Source organism: Ceratotherium simum, chromosome 8 (genome assembly GCF_057802395.1).
Source record: "Ceratotherium simum simum isolate JZ-2026a chromosome 8, ASM5780239v1, whole genome shotgun sequence".
Classification (NCBI taxonomy): domain Eukaryota; kingdom Metazoa; phylum Chordata; class Mammalia; order Perissodactyla; family Rhinocerotidae; genus Ceratotherium; species Ceratotherium simum.
The window spans coordinates 21507487-21526728 of NC_141907.1; the positions used below are offsets into that span (position 1 = coordinate 21507487).

Here is a 19242-nt window from a genome sequence, read left to right on the forward strand (position 1 = left end):
CCTGGAAACACATGCAATCATATAAAAAAATATATACTTACCTAATAGAACCACAGTATAGAGTGTTTTATAGTCTGCTGTTCCATTCAGTGATAATCCAGGGAGATATTTTCTTACCAATGCATTTAGATACACATTATTTAAATAGGTGAATGACATGATAATTTAATCAACTTCCTACTGTTGGATATTTATTATTTTAAAAATAATTTACCTTTAATAAACAGCACCGCATTTAACATACTGTGTAGCTCTTATTTAAAAATTACTTTTATGGACATATTTTATATCTTTAGCTTGACGCTATTAATGCAAGTTACCTTTTGGAGGGGTATCATCTGTATTTTCTTGGAGGGTTAAAAAAATTATTAGCAGAATCTCTTAATTATTAAATTACAATAAAGAATAATCATAACTCGCCGGGTACGGGTCCCTTCTTCCTCCCCTTCCTCCCCAAATCACATAAATAGGAGCTGTTTTTCATTTGCAGTGTGCATCGCCTCAGGAACAAAGGTGGCTCTGTTTAATCGACTTCGATCCCAGACAGTTAGTACCAGATACTTGCATGTAGAAGGTGGTAATTTCCATGCCAGTTCTCAGCAGTGGGGAGCGTTTTACATTCATCTCTGTAAGTATAAAAATGTGCATTTGATGTTTTTAGTGTGAAATCGTTAAATTCTTTTTGATAATAAGATGTACGGATGGATATATTAAATGTGTCATTTTCCTAAGCAGATTAATGAATTCTAAAAGATAATAATTTGATCTCCTTTTCCACTCTACTGCAGTGGATGATGATGAATCAGAAGGAGAAGAGTTCACAGTTCGTGATGGCTACATCCATTATGGACAGACAGTCAAACTTGTGTGTTCAGTTACTGGCATGGCACTCCCGAGATTGGTATGGCTCTCCTTTTGCTTTAATGGCAGTGTAGTAAAAATTAAGAGAACAGAAATGCCACAACATTCAAATGGAAAAATAAACCTCAGTTTCATGCTTTTTAATGTAAAAAGGTATCTCAGTAATCACTGTTAGTTATAATTGGCAATTATATTCCCACCTTATTTAAAAAACGCTTTAAGGCAATTAGCCAATGTTTAGGAATGCGTTCTTAATGACTTCCTGTTATACTATTTCTAATAAATTTTGGTAGTGTTTTTCTTTTTGGTTGTGTAATTCATATTCGATAGAGGGCACTGTAAAATTACATTATGATTTCTTGTCTTAACTAACGCAGATAACTCTGTATCCATTTTTTGCGATACGTGCTGCATCCCAGCATAGGACCAAGTTTTGAAAACATAGGAGTTCTTATTTCTTTAAAAATATAAATATAGGGGCCGGCCCCGTGGCTTAGCGGTTAAGTGCTCGCACTCCACTGCTGGCGGCCCGGGTTCGGATCCCGGGCATGCACCAACGCACAGCTTCTCTGGCCATGCTGAGGCCGTGTCCCACATACAGCAACTAGAAGGATGTGCAGCTATGACATACAGCTATGTACTGGGGCTTTGGGGGAAAAATAAATAAATAAAATTATAAAAATATATATATATATAATTGGTATTAATTTACTCTCCCACAAGAAGATAGATTTATTAAAAATTAAATAAAATTGATATTTCTTACTCTGGGAAAGAAGCATAATGTTTAGGGCTTTTTATTTACTAGGAACATCTTGAAGCTCTAAAAATTGCTTTTCTTGGCAAAATGAAAGCAAAAGCGCTTATACTCCCTCCCCCATATTCCTCCTTCTTTCTGAAACAATACAATTCAGTTATATTAGAGATAGAGGGGATTTATGAGGAAGTTTGCTTCACAGTCAGGTTGGGGGGTTGGGCAAGTAGAAGAACATGTAGTATTACCGTTCCTGAATATGCTTTATGTTTTTATCTCTGGTGAAATATTTCACTGGCTTATATTTTCTGGAACTATTTCAGCAGGGGCTGGGTTGATCTATAATTTTCTAAATGCATCATTTCTCTTTATTGTTTTTGTTTTATTTTTCTATGTCATGATTGTATAGGTGATTTTATTTCCCATGTCAACTTAATAAGCTAAAATTATGAAGTGTAGTAATATTTATAAAATCTTAAAACTGAGACAAATTACAATAAAAAGGATAAAGGTAAGGAAAGACGGGTGTAAAAAATGGAAGGAAAAACACAAACGAAAAAACAAACCAAATCAACATTTACTCGAGTTCTTCTCTTCTCCTTCATGGTGTGTCAGTCTATTCCCAGGATAGTGTTTATTTGCTGTGGCATTAAATGCTTGTACTACAGAAGCACAATTCAGAGGCTTGTGCTTCTGATCAGCAACTGCCTACATATGGACCACTTAGAAGCCAGGCTCAAATCTTAAAATAGTGTTTTCACTTACAATTTCATGTAAAGTAGTCTGCCTTACTTGAAAGTCATCTTTAATTGAATGTTTTTAACACTCAAAACTATGTAGCTCTGATTATTAAAATGTTACAATAAAAAAACTGACCTAGAGAATGCCTTAGGAAAAGTTGCAGTACCATCATTAACATACTAAGGTTCTGTGACTGCGGAATTAATTTCCTCAAAGTCATAGATAGGCTTTAGATAGTCTGCACTATTTCCTGCCCTCCTTTACCTCTGTTTACACGCAGTTTTCTTTTCTTTTTTTTTTTGTTTTTTGTGAGGAAGATCAGCCCTGAGCTAACATCCCTGCTAATCCTCTTTTTGCTGAGGAAGACCGGCTCTGGGCTAACATCTATTGCCAATCCTCCTCCTTTTTTTCCCCAAAGCACCAGTAGATAGTTGTATGTCATAGTTGCACATCCTTCTAGTTGCTGTACGTGGGACACGGCCTCAGCATGGCCGGAGAAGCGGTGCGTCGGTGCGTGCCCAGGATCTGAACCTGGGCTGCCAGTAGCGGAGCCCGCGCACTTAACCACTAAGCCACGGGGCCGGCCCTACACACAGTTTTCAATGAAGGTACATTTTTCAAAGGAGGCATTGTATAGCTTTCATATGCTTTTTAAGAAGGATAATACTGCTTTAATATCTGAAAGTTGCTATGAATGCTTCCTAGAGTATCAACCTAATTGGAGATCTTTGCTTGGAAAACATTGTCCCTCCAAGCAAGTTTCAATGGGATAAATGTCCTGGTGAGAAATCCTGTTTTTAGGGTACTTTCAAAACAAGCACAACTCTATGTAGATCTAGCCAGCTAACAAGAAACACCAGTTAGCCATTTATCCCATGTCCTCAAGGTTGTCAGATACTCCAGAGGTTTGGGGACATCTAAGATCTGTTCGATAAACTAACGTGTGACATGAACTCAGTCAGCATTTACTGGGCATTTACCAGGTACAGTGCTAGGAATATGAATAGGATATGTTTCCTCTCCTTGAGGGCTGCATCAGTTTACCTCAGAAATATGGTAAATACTGTACCGACAATCTACAAAACTAGCATAGAGGACTGAGAGCTGGTTGGAGTAACCCCTGATGTTTTATGACTGTAGAATTCACCACACACATAGCTTAAGTTATAATGTTCGTACTACCTGGTTTCTCAGATTCTTTCCTCTTCTTTAATTAGAATGATCAAAGCAAGTTTTTGGTGACAAACAGTAGTGGACATATTTGATTTCTTTATTGGTGAGAGCCAGGTCATTTAGCAGTGTCTGTATCCAAAGACCTATTGTGGGGGATAGAATTGACCCAAACATGGCCCACATTCCAGTGTGCTTATAATTACTAGCTAGTGGAGAAACAATGGTGTACACAAATAACAGTAGTGTAGACAAATCTTGACTCTTACATGGTGGAGAAGCATGAGTGAGTGCTATAGACTTACAGGAAGCTTTAGACTTATACCACTCAAAAATCAGTTGTTTCTCTAAAATCCAAACTTCATTAAATTTAAATATAGCTTTCAGACTTTAGCATTGAATTGAAACGTTTTGCTTGAGTTTAATTAGTCTCACAGACTATCTTAGAAGCTATAATTGCTGAAAGTGTACTGTCTCCCTTTGAACTCAAAAATTAATGCTGGTGTAGTTAGAATGACAAATATTCTGACTAATAAACTTCAGAGCTAAAAATGTGTAAATATGAAGAATGTTAACTCTGAAGATTGAGACTTTTAATAATATTGTATAATATTAATAGCACTGTTTTAAGCACTTTTACATATATTGATTCATTTAATCCTCACAAAACTCTGCGAGTAGTTACTATTAAGGATGTTCATTGTGGAGCAAATTACAGTCCCACATGCAAATATTCTTGATCCCTCTATGTGCCAGGCCCTGTCTAGATGCTGGAATGCATTTGTGAGAAAGACAGACTTCCTGTCCTCATGGGCTTACATGTTGGTAGGAGGATAGACAAAAATCAGCTAAAGAAATACTCATAAAACGTATTAAAAGGTTAATACAAGTGATATGAAGACAAATTAAAACAGGATAAAGGGATAGAGAATTGAGGGAGTGCTTAGCGTGGTCAGAGAAGTCTTTTTGAAGTGGGGATATTTGAACAGAGACCAGAATGAAGTCGGAGAACCACAGACTGGTTGAGGAGCATTTCAGGCAGACAGAATGAGTGGGAAAAGAACTTAAAACGGGAATGTGCGTGAGGACTAGTAAGGAAGCCATTATAGCTAGAGCTGAAGGAGGGATGGAGGGGGCATGTGGCAGGAAAGGAGACTGCAAGGTAGCCATGGGCAACATCTTGTAGAGTTCCTTTCTGTATGTAGGGTAAGAACTTCATATTATCTATGTGTGATAGGAGGCCACTGGAGGGTTTTAAAAAGGGAATGATGGCTGATTTATGTTTAGAGGGATGATTCTGGCTGCTCTGTAGAGAAGAAAGCATAGCGATATAGCAGTGGAAGCAGAGAGACAGGTGATTGGGCTTTTGTCATAATTCAGGCAAGAGCTGATGATGGTCCCTTAGACTAGGATTGTCGTGGTGAGGTGATGAGAGGTGACTGACTTGTTTGAAAGTAGACCTAGCAGAATTTGTTGACAGGATGGATGACTGGGTGTGGGAGAAAGCAAGGAGTCAAGGATGACTCTAAGGTTTTTGGATTGAGTCAACGGTGGTGCCATTTATTGAGCTGTGAGTTGGGGGAGGATTACATTTAGGAGAAAATCAAAAATTCTGTTTTTGATTAAGATCGAGATGGCTATAAGACATCTTAAGTGGAACTGTTGAATAGGTAATTAAATATACAGGTTGAGTGCCTGAAAGAGGATAGGGTTGGAGATGTAAATTTAGGAGTTAGCAGCCTCTCTATAGTGTAGAAAGTATAGAGTATGGAGAGAGGTGAAGAGATCTGAGGAGCTGGGGCACTCTAAAGGCCAGCTAGAACAAGGGTATCCCCGAAAGGAGAATGTGTCAGATGCTTCTGAGAAAGCTAATAAGATGAGGACAGAGAAGTGCCCCTGGGATTCATCTGTCTGGAAGTCCTTGGTGGCCTCGACAAGAGCAATTGTAGTGGAGACGTTGACATAAAAGGCTGGAATGATTTCAGGAGATTGGACAGTGAGGAAGAGAAGTGTGCTATGAAAGGGAGCAGAGAACCAGGGTGATGAGAGGGAGGGACAGGGACATGTAATCAAGGAAGGATTTTCTTTACTTTTGATTTTAGATGAGAAATAATTCTAATGTGTTAGTATGCTCTTGGGAGTGATCTTCATAATCATCAAACACTTAGTGACCTTCTATGTGACGAGTGACATCTAAGGTTTGATAGGATAATCTTTCCGATACCTGTATGTGTTTTGTGGAATATTTGAGTTATAAAATTGTAGAGTGTAGTGGAAAGAGTTCAGGCTGGGCAGGCAGCCAGCCCCGGAATTATATTCTGGTCCTTCGGCTACTAACCAGGTGATTTTGAGGGACTTACCTGACCTCTCTGAGCCTGTTTCCTAATCTGCAAAATGATAGCTATTTTAAGTTTTTAAAAGATATCAGTATGATAATGGACTGCACTGCCTAGCACCCCCTCGGTAGCCTTTAGAGACAGTTTTTCCTTTGATGTTGGAATATTGGTCATTGTATATTATTGGAAAGGTCATCTCAACTTGCTAGTCAAAGTATGGTCCCTAGACCAACAGAATTAACATCAGCTGGGAATTTGTTAGAAATGCAGAATATCAGGCCCCACACGAGATTTGTGGGATCACAACAGATGTATTTTCAACAAGAAGCCCAGATGATTTGTATGCACATTAAAGTTTGAAAAGCCACTATCTAGAAAACAAGTGTCTGCCTGCCCTATTTTTTCAGGTGTTCATGGAAGAAGGTAACAGTTTCCACATTCTAACATGCTTGCAATCTAAAAGTATTTTTTATACCTAGCCTTGTTGTTTATAAATGTTTCTGTATATGTAGGTATATGACGCATAACTGTGATGTATTATTATATAGCATCTTCTGTGTACTCATGACAGTGTACAAAATGAAAACTCTACATATGTGATGACTTTGTCTTTTTTAATTGTTGAAATATAGATAATTAGGAAAGTTGATAAGCAGACTGCATTACTGGATGCAGATGATCCTGTGTCACAACTCCATAAATGTGCATTTTACCTTAAGGATACAGAAAGAATGTACTTGTGCCTTTCTCAAGAAAGAATAATCCAGTTTCAGGTATGTTTTTAGGTTACTGGTAAAATCTAAAATGTGCAGACTTTTAGGTTAGCAGCATACAGAAACATGAAACTCGGTTAATATTAATTGTAACCAAATACACGAACCTGTGTTCAGAGCCTTATCTCAAGTCCAAGGGTCGTTAACTCATATGGTCCTCAGACGTGGTGGTCGTCCCACCTCAGGAAAGAACTCAAAACTGTGAAAATATTTTCAGAGAAGCAGTTAATATCTAATTCTGGGGAACAAAAAGCCCCTTAGATTATCCCAAAGTAGATTTTGGGCGTTCAGTGAATCCCCTGAAATTGTGTGCAGACATTGTGTATAGATGCATTATGTTTAGGGGGAGGGTTCATAACTCTCATCACATGTAAATTGGGGTCTTCCAAGATAGTAATGATGACAAGTTTCAAAAGCTAATTTTTAACCACGTTTACTCAGAAGGCTTTCGTGAGGATATTTAGGACAAGGGCAGATGGTTTAATAGGATAGTTACATTTTCATGTGAAGCTCGTTTATAAACAGCTGGAGACCTGTTCCGGAGCAATGGTCACACAAAGCCCTTCTCCTCAGCTCAGCACTGATGGACTGGTCTAGGTGTTTTAAGGTGGAGGTAGGGGATTGCCAGTTCACATCTTGGTTCCCTCTTGCTGAAAGTATAGGCGTTTCCTGCTGTTCTCTAAGCATGAGGGGCTCCCATTCTCTCTTTCTTAGGGCTGCCTAAACGAGTTTTAAATAGCTATTAACATCACAGATACTGATCTTTTATTAAAGAAATTATATAGGTACTATTGTACCTTTAAGTGGTTATTCTGAAAGCTATTGTTAGTTATTTAATATGTCACTGAAATATTTCTTATTATAATAAAGACTGCTGTATGTGAGGTTTCCACGTTAATATTCTGTTTGTGTTTATTTAGGGATAGGCAAAGCACCATGCTTGGGAAGTTGATAAATTTTTTTTAAATTCTTCCCATATTAACTCCAGTCTATGAGCGTTTTGCTAGTGCCTTTGAGTCAGTTCCCACTCCTGGCGACCCTGTGTGCAGCAGAGCGGAAGCCTGCCCAGGCTTTTGCACCATCCTCTCCCCTTCTGGCACTGTATCAGATAGTGCTCCACTGCTGTTCACAGGGTTTTCATGGCCAGTTTTTTCGAAGTGGGAGGCCAGGTCCTCTTTTCCGGTCTGTCTTAGTCTGGAAGCTCCACTGAAACCTGTCCACCATGGATGACCCTGCTGGTATTTGAAATACCGATGGCATAGCTTTCAGCATCACAGCAGCATGCAGCCACCACAGTATGACAACCAACAGACGGGTGGTGTGGTTCCCTGACCAGAAATGAGCACTAGGCCACGGTGGTGAAAGCGCCGAATCTTAACCGCTAACTAGATAGAGCACCAGGGCTGGCGACTGTGAGTGTTACTTTGTTAAAATTGTCTTAGACTGCATTGTATATAAAACTCAATTTCTAAACATTCTTTCCTCATAAGGCCACTCCATGCCCAAAAGAACCAAATAAAGAGATGATAAATGATGGAGCTTCCTGGACAATCATTAGTACGGATAAGGCAGAGTATACGTTTTATGAGGGGATGGGCCCTGTCCTTGCCCCAGTCACGCCGGTGCCTGTCGTAGAAAGTCTTCAGGTGAGACCACTTAGTCACAAGTTGACTTTTAGCTCTTTGCAACTGCTGTTAGATATGACTTGGCATAATTTTATTTCACAATAATTTTGATTTTTCTCCAAATTGTGTGATTTGGGGATTTTGTTATACATCATTCATTGATTAAAAAATGAAAATAGGAGGAACATACTTTTATGCAAAAAAATTTAAATTTAAATCAACTTGTATGTTATCTTGAGATGTTTTTAGCTCACTTTGTCTTTATAATCATGTCATTTAAAAGAAGCCTTTTATCTGTTTTTTCACAAATGACAGTCAAATGAGAAACTAATCTGCGTATTTTAATGAACAATGAAAAGTTTTCTCAATGTTCTAATTTTCTGTGAATTGCAGTTGAATGGCGGTGGGGACGTAGCAATGCTTGAACTTACGGGACAAAATTTCACTCCAAATTTACGAGTGTGGTTTGGGGATGTAGAAGCTGAAACTATGTACAGGTACTTGATAAAACTTTCTATGTCATCCAGAGTTTTTGATGGGGGTGGGTACATGAGATTCCTTCCTAATACTGATTGTAATGTATTAAGCAATCTTGTTTTAAGTTTCAGTTCTAAACTTTGCCTTGCTCTTAAGTAATTTATATTTCCTCCTCAGATGTGGAGAGAGTATGCTCTGTGTTGTCCCAGACATTTCTGCATTCCGAGAAGGTTGGAGATGGGTCCGACAGCCAGTCCAGGTTCCAGTAACTTTGGTCCGTAATGATGGAATCATTTATTCCACCAGCCTTACCTTTACCTACACACCAGAACCAGGGCCACGGCCACATTGCAGTGCTGCGGGAGCAATCCTTCGAGCCAACTCAAGCCAAGTGCCCCCTAATGAATCAAACACAAACAGCGAGGGAAGTTACACAAACGTCAGCACAAATTCAACCAGTGTCACATCATCTACAGCAACAGTGGTGTCCTAACTACCGTCTTTTTGCTAGGACTTAAACTGACTGGAGTGTGGCGAAATGTTGACAAAAAAACGAAAGAGAAAAAAGTGAACAATCTTGTGGTTTCTTGGGAAAACTTTTCATACCAGGTGATACTATTCGAAAACCCCATTACCTGCAAGTGCTGATTTGAAGTGCAGAAGCCACAGTAAAACAAAAAAACCCATCAAAATGTACAAACTATTGGAAATCGGGTTTTTTTCACCTGTTACTTTTGGTTCGTTTTTGTTTGGTTTTGTTTAAATGGCCAAGAAATAGAGATGTGGCTGGAATAAAAGTTAATCAAACTAGAAGACACAAATCTAACATAGTTTTTATGGACCAAGGAACTTGTATAAGCTTTAGTAAAGGTACATTTTCACCATACCTTTTTTATATCACAGTATATAGTACACCTTTGTTACCAAATAGGTTGTTCTCTTCCCCGCCCCTCTGTGAGCTTTTGCTCTTTAAGTACATTCAGGTTCCAAGCCTGACCATGCTTGTTTAAGTACCATACTCTTCCAGGTTTTCTTGGTCTAAGGCTGGAACTGTAATTTTTATTTTATTTTTTTTTTTAAAGCTGAAGTCTTATGACTTTTCATGAGTTGAAATTGTTTGGATTTCAGCAAGTCAAATCTTGTAAAGGCCTGCATATTTTTTTTAAGATTATATGAAGTCTGTGCAAAAGCTTTAAAAAAATGCCTCTGCCTTGCCTGCAATACACGCAATGTACGTTAACTTAGTCTCTATTCTCAGACACTGTTGGTAGTTATTTCCATGTTCTCCTTTTTTAAAAAATATGTATTTATAGTGGTAATCCAAGAGGTTCTAACATTTACATGGAATTAAATGTGGCCATTTAGTCATTAATAAGTCAATGGCACAGGACATGTTGGTATTTGAGGTGTTCTCTCCCCATTTCCCATGCATAAATGTGTCTACATTTTCCAGAATTTGTTCAGGTTTTTCCCCTTCCTAATCTTGTACATAACTTGTATTATGTGTAAGTTAAACATTTTATTTTGAACGTGTAATGTTCCCAGTGATTTCATTCAACAGGGTGTTTTCTGCCTTGTTGGCGTATGACTAAAAAATATCATGAGAAGTATTTGCTACCAGTTGGTAGATGGTGCCCTTATTGTATAATGAGGAAAATCTCAGCAAGAGCACGTTTTTTTTACTTTTGTTTTTTGGTAGCCTAGGCCAAAACTTCATTGTAACCTTAAAACATGACGCTTTTATTAGATGACCAACTAAAGTAGCTGGAAGACAGTACTTTAGAAACAGATAGTTGTGAGATTATAAAAATGCAAGTGTAACTTATCTTTCCATTTCTCTCCCTGCGGTTTTTTGTTTTCTCTTCCCCAGTACTGAGCATCTTCACAACTGTCTCCTACTCAGAAAACATTTCTTTTCCATTCAGTTAAGATTTCATTGCATTCAGGGTTATGTGTTGGCCGTGCATGCCAGGCTCACCAGTTTTACATGGCTTCCATTCCTGCACTTTGGTTATGCCTTTGTTCAGTTTCTCAGAAATTGCAGCAGACTCATTGGGCGACATTTAGTACAGGAACTACGTGTGTCATGTCATAGTTTAGTAATACAATCATCCTTCTTAGAGTAAAAACTACCTCTAGATTGTGGTAAGCTTTTACTGTCCCATAAAACAGGAGCCACAAGTACCTTATGAATGCAAAACTGTTAACTTCCTGCAGTGTTTCCATACAGAACATTGTCTTTCTGGTGTCCTGGGCTGTTTTGAAAAAGTTTCCATAGGTAGCCTTTTTAAACCTCATTATAAGTAGCTTTTTTTTTTTTTTCGGCTTTGCTATCTCCATCACTTATTCTTTTGCTCAGACTATGCCATTGTAAATACAATTCCTAATGTCCTTAAATCACTTTTTCCTCAGTTTTCAAGGGGGAAGTCATTTGTAAAACATGTTAATGGTTAAATCAAAGTCATTGTGGTTTTCTCTTACTGCAAGCCTTTTTGATTACTCACAGGCTGCATTATACTATAGATAGCCTTCTCTCTTCAGATCTGCTCCAGTCACTAGCTTCTCTCTTGTAAGCTACTCCTGCCTCACTCTTTAAATCTGTTTCAGTGATCAAGGGCAGAATTCATTGTGGCCTTATCTTTCTTTGTTTTAACTGTTTACTGGCTTTTTCTTGCAAACTTGCTTATTTCTGAGTAGTATTTATTCTTCTTTCTGTTGAGTCATGGTGTTTTTGTTCAGAGCGTGGAAATGTTTTCAGTGCTGCTTTACTTTTAATGGGCCACAAGTTTCCTCCACTTCCCAGGTTTGGTATTTAGTTACAAAATTCTATTAAATTAACTGATAACAGAGGAGATGCTTTTAAAGAACAAACTATTCCTTACCCAGCTTTGCAACTCAAAGTAATTTTTCAAGTTTATGACTTTATTAAAATGAAGTTTTGCTTTTTTACAGTTTAACTATATCTTATTTTGGCTCTTTATTTCTTTTAATAAGAAAATTGAAATGTTAGACTGTAAATCCTTTCCGTGTTTGTTTGTTTTTTAAGTCTAAGAATGTACTTACACAGACATTGCCCCTGCTATTTTATGCCATTCTACATACCACAAACTAAAGACTAAAATGATTTGTCTGTTGTAGCGTATTGTTTAGCAGTAATTCTTTTGTCAGCTGCTTACAAAAAGTCTTTCATGGATTTGTGAATCATTTTCAGTGTATAATTTAGAGGATCTTTGTCCTCTGGTTATAGTAGAACATGGCCCCTCCCCCCAATGGTGGCATTTTTAGAGATGCTGGTCATTTTCCCTCATAAAGACTCTCTCAGAATGGTAACCATTTCAGTTAAAGTAGAGTACATTCAAGTGTTTTGGTTTTTTAAATTCTGTTTTAAAAGTATCTTATGCTCTCATGATCCTATGCAATTTCTAAAAATATGCATTAGAAGCTGAGTCTGATCCAATGTAGTTCAATTGAATTGATCACATAGATTGGCTTTAAATGCAAAATGCTCTTTTTATTTTGAATGATTTTTAGAGTTCAACACTAGTATAATATTTAATCTATTGCTGACTTTTCTTAAACTGTGGCAACTAAAGGCATCCTCGTATATGTATTAGTGAAATATTTGTCACTCTTACTGCACAGACTTATTTGTAATCATAACTGGTTAGTTTTTTGGTTTTTTAATGAAACTGGTACCATCTCTGCCCTCAGAGAAAATTTGCAATGCAGTTTTTGAGAACTAAACTAGTCATGTTTAACCAGATAATCCGTGGTGGGGAGGGGTTCCTTTTTGAAACAAAATGCTGTTCAATTATTAACCAAGTTACTTATTTTTGGTTTCAAAAGCAGCTGTTTCTGATGAGTACTGAACAAATGTGTGTAATTTTCTGTGCCAGACTTTTGACTTTGTTTTCAAGCACTGTAATGTGGGATGGATGGTTAGAAACAATAATATATTAGGGTTTCTATTTAACCCTTTCAGGACTGAACTGTATCTCCTTTTATTAATTTTTCCCTGTGTTGTGATAAATGTTTGCCAGCATTCAGTACTGTGTTGGTCCGGATGTAGGTTTATATGCTCATTTTTAGCTTATTTCTTGTACCTTGCAGCATGCTCTACACATTCAGTCCTTAAGGGGTTTATTTTACAAACTGTGCGCCTGTAAGGTTTATTAGCAATAAGATAGAAAATTGAGCAAGTTTATACCATAATTTTGTAGAAAAAAGAATCTGCTCAGTTCCATATTTCATCCATGAGAAACCTGCAATATGGGCAGTTTCAAGGAATAAATAAAAAGGAAATGTAAACCATTGTAAAAGTCTTCTGTTGGATGTGCCTGATGCATGTATTATCGTCTTTGATTTCAGAATACTTCATAAAGATAAAATTAAATTCCATACTACAGTTCGTGTATTTACAATCTTACCTTGTTATCTGCATCACATCAGAGTGATAGCTATGCTAATTTCCTTTCCAATGTTTTTAACCGCATAGTGCTTTAAAGAGTTATGGTTTTTTTTCTCCTTTGTAAATGGGAAAATAGGCTTTGTCACTCAAGGGGCATATTTCCCAATTCAGGCATATTTCAAACTAATCTCAACAAAATTGGAGAGTATTATTTAGCAATAGCTTATTTTTCCATTATAAGGTTGTCGTTTGGTCTGGTGTACAAAAGAACATGTAATGGTTTGTGCTTTTTGGTGGGGGCTCCTGATCAGAAAGAGAGCATAACTTTGTTTAATAGAGAAAGAGAAAGTAAAAGGGAGAAGTTACGTATTTTTCAAATCATAGCACATTCATTTCTTATCTGACCTCCCCAAAAAGAAAAAAATTTAAGCTTATCAGGATTTTGCTAAAGACAGCTTGCTCTAAAAATAATGATTGTTAAATAAATAAGAAACAATTTAGTTGGAATTTGAATTATGAGGCCTTTAAAGGCTGACGATTGATAGTGGTTACTTGATTTAGAATTTAGAAGAGAATAATAAGCTTGTGCCCCTTGCTACAAATAGTACATGATCACTTTCTGAGCAATCTTACGAAAGATCCGTAAGTATGTTTCCTTTTTTTTGGTCATCAAACACCTAGATGGTTGCCAGTTATAGAGATGCATAGGGCAAGCTGCATCAAGTTGTAGTGATGAGTGATCACAGAAGGAAGTCCTCTCCTTAAAAAAAATCTGGAAAGAGACACTAAAAAGAAACCCTAAAAAAAGTTTAGTGCTGGAAAACAATGAGGGAGACAGATTAAGTTGATGTATATAACGTACAAATGAGGTGATGCATCTTCACCTACGGGTTAGAGCCTAACTTAAGGCCAAGAGAGCTGTGTGCCACAGGCTCTGTCAGGACCTGTAAGACTGGACAATTAAACACACAGTTCTTTGTATTAAGGATAAGGTCGTTTGTGTGCCTGGCACATAGGTGTTCAATAAATAGTGTAGTGAAAGGTATTATGCACACATATGTAGAAATCACGACTCATCTTGGTTTAGGCAGATAAATATTCCCTAACACAGAAAAGGAACACGGTTTTATCTACAACAAGAAACATTCTAAACACAAATAGGTTATTTTATAGTTGTTGGAATTTACAGAATGTTTTGCTTTGAGGAAGTGGCACTTTAAAATGTGGTATTCTATGAAAACTCTTAAATGGTAAGTGAAGTTTAGATGTGTGTCAAGTTCTTTCTAGCATAATGATTGTAGTCTCTACTTTTCATCTCCTTATATTTCACTACCCTACTCATTCAGTACAGTCAATCAAACATGGAGGCCAGTCATTGCTGGTATCTTTACCTGTTGATAATTTCTACTGGTGCTAGACAAAGTAGGGTCGCTAGTACTTTTTTAAATCCCAAACTATCAATCCAGAAACGCCCCTGACCTTCTTCATATAAAGGAGTGAAGCATGTGACTAGGTTATTCCCACAGTGGCCTCCTGAGCTGTCTTGGACGGCTGTTCTTTTTTCCTAGAACTAACTTTTCTCCCTGTAAGGCTGCTCTCTTTGTTCTTCCTCACCACGCAACAAAAAATTAGTGGTTCTGCTGTTCTGCTCCTTAAACCATCACAACTACGTTCCTTATATGGCATTCAGATATTTAGATGATATAATGAAAAGTGTTGGAAAAAATATAATTATGACTTTGAGGACAATAATTGTGACTTAATCCTAGAGATTGGCTCCAAGAGTTGTCAGCTGGTTAGATTCCAAAGTTGCAAATGGTGTGATCTTTGGGAAGAACTTCAGCTGAAGGATAATGGACTATGCAAGGATTTGCTAAGAAGCGTGAATATCCAGCCCTGTTATTTCTGGGTAGTGCCAAAGGTTAGAATTAGTTAAGACACAACTAGAAATTTTTAAATGGCCAGTAACATTCCAGGCTCTAGGCTCAGTCAAGGTGTGGCCATTTCCTGAAAATTTCTGCTAGAGTCTTGTCTTAGTCTGCTCAGGCTGCTGTAATAAAAGACCATAGACTGGGTGGCTTAAACAACAGAAATTGATTTTCTCACAGTTGTGAAGGCAGGAAGTCTGAGATGCCAGTGTGGTCAGGTTCTGGCGAGGACTCGTACTGGCTTGCAGACAGCCACCTTGCCATGTGTTCACGTGGCGCAGAGAAGGAGAGATCTCTGTCTCTTCTTAGGGCCACGGTCCTTTCCGACTAGGGCCCCACTCTTATGACTTCATTTAACCTTAATTACCTCCTAAAGGCCCTATCTCCAGATACAGTCACGTTGGGAGTTAGGGCTTCAACATAGATTTTGGTGGGGGACACAATTCGGTCCATAGCAGGGCTCTTCCTAAAAACTTTCTAGATTACGTTTAAATGATATATTGAGTGTCCATCTATATGATGGTATTTGAGTTTCCTGCATTTTAAGTCCTGGTTGGGGTTTCTCAATAGTTAGCTAAGATGATGAATGGATTTGGGCTGAGGGACAAGGAGAGAAGCAAGATTGAAGGAGAAGTCACTTCGGCCACTTGTAAATTGTTTTATGGCCATTTAATCCTCACCACAACCCTATGAGCTAATGTGACTGTTTTAGAGATGAAGAGACAGGCTCAGGATTTGCCCAAAGTCATATGTTAAATTTAGCAGAGCTGAGATTCACATGTGGACCCAGGTGGCCCAGAGTCATGCTCTTAAGTGCTACACTAGACTTAAGTCACAGTTATTAAAGGAGCAAGGGACTAGAGTTACTAGGGAGTGGTTCTGTGACAAGTTTTTTCTTCTTAAGGAACTTCATAGGGAACAGCCATTCTATTTCAATCCTCACATTTTACCATTGGGAAAAAAGGAGCCCTAGAGAAGTTTTTAAAAGCCAAATGTGATTATGGATTGAAAATGCTTTGTTAACTTGAAAGTGCTATCCAATTGCCAGTTGTTTGTTTTTTCTTATCATTATTTTAGTGCCCTGACCTCTTGGCTAATGTTCTTAGTTCCCCTAGCCAAGCCTTACACATAAATATGTGCTAAATTACACAACTCTAGAGAGGAGCATCCTGGACACTTGAAAGCATTTTTCATCTTCCAGGTGAAGATAATGGATCTTCATCTCTTAATAGATCTAACAGCCAGTTCTAACTTCAGGTGAGTTTCTGGACCTCATATGTTGGCTTTAGGAAGACCGGAACTCAAGAGTATAATGACCTGAGTGATTGGTGCTCACATCATAAACGCCATTCTGCCATTGATTCATCCTGATTCTGCAGCTCTCCACTACTTATTTGTCTATTTGTAAGTGGGAGAAAATGAAACATAGTTACTGGGAGGAAGCACAAATGAAAAGCCCATAGCTGTGGTCCTGGCTCTATTGAGCCTCAAAGCCCACATATCTGCTTTGTTGTCCTTAGTCGGGTTCAGGAGTCCATTTGGCCTTAGTCTTCTGGGATCAACACGAGCTTAGTCCTCAGGCCTGATCTTCGCTTATTCATTGAAGAAAATAGTGATATGGCTATTTTGCATTTAATACTTAAAAGATTTAAGAATGTACACCTTCAATATGACAGCCATTATTGGAGTTAGAATAGTTTTTTAAGTCAGAAAGCAAGACTAGTTAACTTAGGGAAGGGGGATTTTGTAAGAATGGTGAAACTCAGGATTGTAGGGAAGCCAGAATTATTCTTGAAAATAGAATGAAGGCAGCTCCTGGGGGCTAAGGAACCGTGTATTGTAGGAGTGGTCTGCTCAAGGAGCCACTGCTGTGATGCATTCCTCCTTTTCTTTTATCCTTAAGTCACCTGCTCCAGATGCACTTTTGCAGATGAGAGCAACTGGTCGTGTGAGCCTAGGTCACTTGCCTGTCACTGTGCATTTAGAGGGTCAGTTAAAAGGAACCTCTAGGGGCTCTTTGGTTTCTGTGATGAGAGGCCTGAGTTTACAACCCATAGGGGAAGAGATAATGACTCAAAAAGGAAATTGAGGTTGCTAGCAGGGGGAAATAGATGCCAGGCAGCCGCTCTAGAGGGCTACAAACAAATTCTATAATAAAACGGATAAAGGATATTCTGTGTGTTAAGGGCTTTACATGAAATATTTCTTCAAATTCCTATGTATCACTTTAATAGGCAGTTTTGAAAAGGATGCTCAGATCATAAGCCACATCAAAACTCCCATCTCTTCTAGCCGTCTAGCCTTCTCTAGAAATGCCCCTTTCATAGGATGAGGTCTCAGGAACTCTGACCCTGCTTTTCTCACCTCCACAGTAGCTGACAGACTCAGGACCACTGGGAGACTTCCTGTCACGTTCTGCAGGTGGTTGGGCAGGAGGCAAACGGGAGAGCCCATGGACCTTGCCTTGACATGTGAACCTGAGAAGGGGAGAACTGCTTTGCAGGGAGAAGAATGCAGCAGACATCCAAAGAAAAGTGGGAGCATTCCCAATTCCAACTCCTTTATGTGACACAACTATACTCTTGCCCTTGGGTTCCAAGAGATACCTCGTTATACTTATTTCCCTTTGGTGCTTGAGTTAACTTGAATAGGTTCCTATTACTTGGAACTGGTGTCCTAATAGGTAAGTCTCACTGTTATCTCAATTTTGCTGATAAACAAATTAAGAAAAGGAAAGGCAAGAGTCCTTTCCAGGGTTCCACAGCTTTAAGTGGCAAAGCTATGGTTCAGATGCAGGTCCACTGGACCTGTATTAGGGGAGATGAGGGATTGGAGGCAGTACGAACATCTAGGGGAGCACAGAGACAGGAGCATTTGAACAGCATCTGAGTGAGGGGGTGCAGGATACCAACAGGTAGAAGTGCAGGTGTTTCAAGAGGAGTGGATGGACTGATGGAGGGCTAGGAGCTGGGAGACCCTGGATATGCTTAATCAAGGGCCGGTCATCCAGTGTAACGGAACCATAGCAGTAGGAATTGTTACATGCTTTTGTATCAATATAACAGGTTCCAGCATCGGATGGGTGGACTCTCCAACCACGTCTGATGGGGGAACACTTCTCTGCACCTCATGTCTTTCCTTTGGAGGATTCCTGGACTCTGCCCTTTACTCAGTATTGATAACTTTGCTGAATTAATTTAGCTCTACTACAGCTAGGAACTGCAGATACAGTAATAAAGTCCTGCTTTCATGGCGCTCTCCCTCTAGTGTAGAGAAACAGGCAAAAATAAGTAAATATATGTTAATGCGTGTTTACCTATTAAAGGGCTCATAGTGAAAATGCACTCATCTAGAGTCCGGAGATGATGGACTCTGACCATCAAAAGCCCTCAGCAGCATCCAGGGGCATTTATGGATGAGAATGGCTGTGTCCTGAAGGTACTGAGTATATAATGGTCACTATGAAAATCTGTTGTCTTAATGACTACTTTGCCATTTATTGCAGTGGGGGTGCTGTGCACACTGGAACTTTCGCTTGGCCCAGTTGTCTGTCTTGGGATCTCTTTCAGCCACCATGAGGTAACCCCTGGGCACACTGTTCACGAGGCAGGGGAGGTGCTGAGGACTGTGGGGCATTGAGAGATGAGTACAAGATGGTTCCTGTCCAGGAAAGCCCATCGGGAAACAGGCTATAGCTCTGGGGTTACCATATGCCAGGAGGGCTCTACTTACATGGCGTCTCCAGAGCTTCCAGAGAGCGCCCCTGCTTAGAGAAGAGCCAACCCAGTTGGAGGCAGAAGTGGAGGAGCAGGGACCCTGGAGCAGCTGGCAGCTGGGCTGAAGAAGCCAACACTGCAGCTTCCCTGCCGTCTCGGGGTTGGTTCACTCCTTGGAATGCAACTTAAGAATGGAGGTGCCATTTACCAAAATAGGGAAGACGGAAGGCTGGGGTGGAGTGGAAGGAGGGACAAGTTGGGGGTGGGAGAGGAAATCAAAAATTAGCTTTAGGTATGTTAACTGTGAGATATTTGTTAGACTTAAAGTTAAAATGTCGAGTAAGCAGTTAGATATCCAGATCTGGAGCTCAGGGCAAAGTCTGTGCTGGAGATACATACACATCTGGGAGTCAATCACAGATAGATGGTGTTTAAAGCCATAAGCCTGGTGAG

At 39.0% G+C, this 19242-nt stretch overlaps 1 protein-coding gene across 4 annotated transcripts in view; it reads left to right on the top strand.

Annotated features, from left to right (window-relative positions):
• The window catches only part of RBPJ (recombination signal binding protein for immunoglobulin kappa J region), a 111413-nt gene extending 98357 nt beyond the window's left edge, over positions 1-13056 (top strand). For all 4 annotated transcript variants that reach the window (XM_014786639.2, XM_087434152.1, XM_004418959.3 and 1 more), the window contains 6 exons: positions 491-628; positions 789-901; positions 6495-6635; positions 8126-8281; positions 8654-8757; positions 8915-13056. In XM_014786639.2, the coding sequence (XP_014642125.1) occupies positions 491-628; positions 789-901; positions 6495-6635; positions 8126-8281; positions 8654-8757; positions 8915-9230 (968 nt within the window). In that variant the 3' untranslated portion in view covers positions 9231-13056. The remainder of the gene's footprint in view (positions 1-490; positions 629-788; positions 902-6494; positions 6636-8125; positions 8282-8653; positions 8758-8914) is intronic.
• The last annotated feature ends 6186 nt before the right edge of the window (positions 13057-19242 follow it).